This window comes from Danio aesculapii, chromosome 13 (genome assembly GCF_903798145.1).
Source record: "Danio aesculapii chromosome 13, fDanAes4.1, whole genome shotgun sequence".
Lineage (NCBI taxonomy): Eukaryota > Metazoa > Chordata > Actinopteri > Cypriniformes > Danionidae > Danio > Danio aesculapii.
This window is the reverse complement of record NC_079447.1, coordinates 43,923,002-43,928,985: the sequence shown is the minus strand read 5'-3', so window position 1 is coordinate 43,928,985 and position 5,984 is coordinate 43,923,002. Positions and strand designations below refer to the sequence as shown.

General features: G+C 33.8%; 1 protein-coding gene across 1 annotated transcript in view; it reads right to left on the bottom strand.

Annotated features, from left to right (window-relative positions):
- Window positions 1-2,909: 2,909 nt before the first annotated feature.
- Window positions 2,910-5,984, bottom strand: part of sfxn3 (sideroflexin 3) — a 17,046-nt gene continuing 13,971 nt past the window's right edge. Inside the window, exons 9-11 of the mRNA XM_056470547.1 lie at window positions 5,977-5,984; window positions 5,842-5,889; window positions 2,910-5,757 (exon numbers count right to left, since the gene is read on the bottom strand). The exon at window positions 5,977-5,984 is cut by the window's right edge and continues 42 nt beyond it. Of these exons, the coding sequence (XP_056326522.1) occupies window positions 5,661-5,757; window positions 5,842-5,889; window positions 5,977-5,984 (153 nt within the window). The 3' untranslated portion in view covers window positions 2,910-5,660. The remainder of the gene's footprint in view (window positions 5,758-5,841; window positions 5,890-5,976) is intronic.

The following is a 5,984-nucleotide window of genomic DNA, read 5'->3' as shown; positions in this document are numbered from 1 at the left end:
GAGGAAATAAATGAATTTAATCCATTTTGGAATAAGGCTGTAACAATAAAACGAGGAAAAAAGTGAAGCGCTGTGAATGAGAATATATATATATATATATATATACACATATATATATATATATATATATATACACACACACACACACACACATATATATATATATATATATATATATATATATATATATATGTTTTTCAAATGATGAAAGGACAACTGATGAAAATATAAAATGTTTAAGAGGGAGATAGAAGCACGAAGAATGTAACCTGTTATGTAACTCAGAAGAAGAAAGGTGCGCCAAACTGCTTTTTGCGTTTGTTTCCATGGTTTCAGCATTTTGTTTCTGTTGTCTTTTGTGGTAAAGGTTAACACAATCAGAGTTGACAGAACATAATCCCAGGACATCTTTTAGAAACCGGTTTAGGTTTAATCAACCCAGAGTTCAGGATTAGTGTGTAAGTGTAAGCTACATGGAAGTTCAATTTGCTATCTGGGTTGAAAAATGTCTGATATTGTTCAAATGGGTCAAATATGTATTTGCTGTAAAGTACAAGGCATCTCTACTGCAGAAAAAAAACAATATATAAATAGTCACAAAACAAGAGTTTAATATCTTTATTACATTGTTCCAGATCAAAAACACACAAGGATGTAACAAAACAATATAAAATGCTGGAAAAATAACATACACAATAAGCACCAATAATACCTATATTATAATTGTGCTGAAGTGGGTCTTCCAGGAGTGCAAGTTTCACACCATTTATTGTGCTTGCTTTTGCCTCAACTCCCCGGCTTTAAGTAATCGATCAATAAATATGTGCTCTAATTTCAAAATCAGTTTTTGGTGAGGTCTCATTCTTGTAACATGCCAAATTGGTGTCCAAATGATCATGATGAATGTGATTGATAGATAGAAATCCATTACAATTAACAATCTTTCATGTGTATGCCTATAATTACAATTATGTTCACAAAAAAAAAAAGAGTTTCTAGGAACTCTCCATTAAATATTCTCAGTGATCAAGTGCAGTTTTACAATCAAAAATCACCACCTAAGCGAAATAATTTGGTGTACTGCTAGTAAAATGTTACAGACAGTCTGGTCAGCGTGATTAAGGATGGAACGGCTCTACGAGGGATGGGTACCGATACTCGGTACTTTATCGTAATATTACATTATAAATGACCGAAATATCTTTAAGCTCTGACGTTAACGGTTCTGCTATCGGTATTGGAGAATTATTGCTGAATAACCATTACTTACAATGGTTAAATTTTTACTGATCAACCTTTTCTAATTTGCGCTATTTCATATTCGTCTGCACAGTTGGAAAATCTCACGTTTCCGCCCAATAGTACAACGGCGAGCGCGTCAATATAAAAGCCTACACAGTTCTCGACTCGCGCACAGCTCGTAAGCTTGCGAAGTGGCAAGTTGTTTTTTTGTATAAGCGGAAACGCAAGTAACCTGGCTAAGCATCTTTCAATAGTCTCTTTAAATTAGTAATATTAATAGTTTAATAAACACACACAATTGATTGACACACATTACATTGAAAACAGTATTTTTTTTTCTGCAGTAGCCTAAAAAAATCTTAAACATTAAAAAAGCTTTTACATTACTGCAATTAGAAATATAGCCTATGAATAGCCTAACAATAAACTATGCCTATTAAGAAATTATAAAAAAACAGACTATTTTTACATTGTTAACTCCCAAAACACAATTAACTCATTTATGTGAGTGCGTTAATAAAAAATCTTAAACATTATCTGATTATTTGACTGTATTTTGCGACTCAAAGAGGGTATTTTCAGCTGCAGGGAGCACAATAAACCAAGACAGATCCAAGAGACTGCCAGAAAAGGCAAACATGTTGATTTATCTCCAGAAGAATAGTTAAAAACGGAGTCATTTTCCTTCAAACTACTGTACATTCTTTTACAGGAAAATGTTTATTTATTTTACAATTATTGATTTATTTTTATTTTACATTAAAAACGTAATAATAAAATAAAGTGTTGTTAATTCTGTTCTATTTGGGGGTTTTTCTCATAAGAAAACCACTACAAAAAGTACCGATAAGAGAACCGTTAAAGTACCGAACCGATAAGTGGTATCGATAAAAGTAGTAATACCGTTAAAACCTTAACGATACCCATCCCTAGGCTCTACAGGACATTATAAAGACTTAAAAGCCAAACGCCACCCTGGTTCAAGTTTGCAAGTCTGCATTTATTACTTTGAGGATCTGTAACACAATGTGTGATGTTGGTGAGCATTACGCATTCAACTTTATCTGGTGCACTGTGCATTAGTGCAAGTCAAAAGGGGTTTTAAAAGGTCTGATATTTGGTGTAACCGGATATCCCAAGAGGAAATCAGTTTTGTATATTGATCACAATCATATAGTCATATTTGCATAACACATCCAACAGTTACTTATATCAATTCTAAGTGTCTTATTGTACTCTATCATCGTAGTAACAAGGTATTTGTGCATTGAAAACTTCCACTGGGGTACATCTTACAACAACGTGTAACAATGTGCTTACATAGTAGGATATTCAGGCTAAATATATACATGGAGTGCTTAACACAAGAAGTATCTTCCGCCTATCAGAGGACATGATGAGAATAACAAGTTAATGTGCTTTTCCTCTCAAAAACTACAGTTGTGAGATTCTGATGGCAAAGAAACACTAGGAGTTTGTTAACTTCATCCACAGAAACGATACAAACCAGACAACGGAAACTACACGATAACAATAGCACAAAATGTCAGGGAATATAAGTTTGTTCGTATGTGCTCGGGTAACAACCAGAGGCCATTAGAGCTTAACATTGTTAGGTTATATCACTACAAACACTACAGCTGACATCATCTCATATATATATATATATAATATCAATAAAAGACATTATAAATTCCTCATTGACAACAATAAATAAACCGGATTGTTGTTCCCAACACTGTTAACGTCTGAAATGTAATGTATGATCAAATCAGGCCACATGAAGCAACTCTTCCTTCATGCTTCAAATACGCATAACTCATGAACTCTTGTCAGTATAACTTGCTCTTGCTGCCTGAGATATGTAGTGCTTCTGTACTGCTAATAATCTTAAATATTCAAATAGACATTACTTTCACCTTTTCACCACTCTTAAATGACAACTTAACATCTCAGAGACACACGATATACGCTATGACTTCAAACCACACTGCTCTATAAGGTTTAACAGAAATAGTGAAACATGGCCTTCAGGATGGAAAGATTTAAAGCCCACTAATGTTATAGTAACTTAATAATTAGCATTTGAGAGTGTGTTTGCTCATCTTGTGGCTTCCTTTGTATAGTAGAGATAGAAACACACACTTTATTTGCTGCATTTAAAGGGAAAGTTCACCTAAAAATGTAAAGTGGCTGTTTGTTTACTCACTCGTAGTCCATCTGAGATCTTTTTGTTTCTGTAGAACATTAAAAATTAAGATAAAACCGTGGTGGTTTATAAAATTCAGGACAAAGGTTCAAGTCAATTTATGGCTATATATACTAGCAAAAAAAAGAAGGTTTTGCAAACAAAAAAATAAAGTATTGAGCAAAAAATAAATATTGAAATGCAAATCTAATAATAATAATAATAATAATAATAATAATAATAATAATTAAAAATGAAATTTAAAAATGTATTTTGCTAACAAAAATAAAAGGAGTGCAAAGGGAAAATTAAGTTGAGAAATAAAAATGGAATTTTCAAACAAAAGAACCGCAAATCAAGCAGTGCAAAAAAAAAATAAAATAAAATAAATACAAATTTACAATAAAAAAAAAGATTTATATTTGTAAAAAAATGTTTTAGCATTGCCTTTTCAAAACCAGTCCAGTCCATTGCAATGTTCATTTTGAATAGTTTTTTTTAGTCAGCCGTGAGTGTTTTCACTTTGCGGCCCTGATTTGACAAGGGGGCGGAGTCAAAGGAACTTGGGCGTTTACAGCAGGCCTGGACCAGCCTCCATTTAAACAACGTCATCACCTGGAGACACAGTCTCACTGAGGTGGTCTTACAGCCCAGTAGGTCTGGGAATTGCAATCGACTGGATGGGTTTTGTAAAAGCAATGCTATAAAAAATGTTTGCAAATATATAGTTGTTTTTTTTTTAATTGCAAATAATTTAGCCTTTTTCCACTGCTTGATTTTTTTTTTTTTTTTTTTTTTGCAAATTTCATTTTCATTCCTCAAAACTTAATTTTACCTTTGCAGTTCTTTATTATTATTTTTTTTTAGCAAAATACATTTTTATTTCTCAAATTATTTTTCGAACTGCGATTTTTGGAGATTGCAATTTTTGCGATTAAATTGGCATTTAATAATTTTTTTTGCTCAATACTTTATTTTTTGTTTGCAAAACTTTCTTTATTTTGCAAGTATATGTGGCCCTAGACTGACTCCATATAAAGGCACTTTCAGAGTTTTAATGATTCTTACATAGTTTCTTGCATAGATTGATAATTCATAAGACTTAATGCATCAATTATCATTAATTTCGTGTTGCCTAAATATCTTTTTGACACTCAAAAGTGCTGGTAACCTTAACAGGGATAGTTCAGTAAAATAAAAATCCATTATTTACTCACCCTTGACTTTTTTTGGTTCTCTGGAACACAAATTAAGATATTGTGAATAAATTAAAACCTGTAACCATTGACATCCTTAATAGGACAAACAAATACTACAGAAGTCAATGGTTACAGATTTCCAACATTGTTCAAAATATCTTCTTTTGAGTTTAACAGAAACTCAAACTGGTTTAGGAGTCGTCAAGTAAAAGAGTACATGGTGGCAAAATTGTCAACTCTCCCTTTAACTTGAATTTTATCACCAAGGACCATGGTTTTAGCTTAAAAAAATCCAGTTTCCCGATGGACTGAGTAAACTAAAATCAAATACTAATTTCTGGAAGATTTACCCTTTTCATAGGCACATAATGGAGCACGAAAGGTGGAAACACTCATGCCAGAATACACTCGATTTCTGTAACTGTGTTCACTGTAGGAGTAGAGTTGGAGACAATCTGGAAAGTTCTGAGCCAAACAACACTAGTGAATCTAATAGAAAACAAAACAATATGCATATGATAGTCTAGACCAGTGTTTCTCGACCACGTTCCTGGAGGACGACCAGCTCTGCACATTTTCCTTGTCTTGTTAACCAAACACACTTGATTCAGATCATCAGCTCATTAGCAGAGACTGAAAGTCCTGTAATGAGTATGACAAAGGAGACATCCAAAACATGCTGTGTTGGTGGGCCTCCAGGAACGTGGTTGAGAAACACTGGTCTAGACTAAATCAAAGTACTAAATATACTGATAAATGAGTCTATATGCGAGTGCTGTTAACACAAGATTAGGGTGAGAAGCATCAATGCAGCAGATAACATTCAAGCATCTTTAACTAAATCCAGCAGCAGGTTCTAGCCTTCACTGTACATATAATCCTTTAGGATAGTACGATAACATGGGTAAAACTGACAAAAATATAGAACTCGGAGCAGAAAAACAAAAATAAATATGTTCTATCCTTCAAGTCGTGCCCACTAATCTCCAGTGCAATGGAGGACATCAGCATGGGCTTCGGGCTAATGCTTTTTACAGACCCTTGTTGAAATAAACAGTGCTGATGTGAGGATTGCTTTGTCGTATGCTCTCTTGAAGCTCCGGCTCCAGGCTGCTCACCTTCATAGAACTTCATAGAGACAGAAAGATGAGGCAATTCAGCATGACGAGAATCAAACTATGGGAATAACTCATTTCTATTAGTAGCACTCACCTCTTCTGTGGGAACAGAGCACAGCACAGCGGAGTGGCAAACACCAGACTGTGGAGATTTAAAATAAGTCAGTCGTGTATCGTTATTAAATAGGTTTAAAGTGGAGAGAGCGAACAAACACTGCCTTAAACTCACCAGAATCC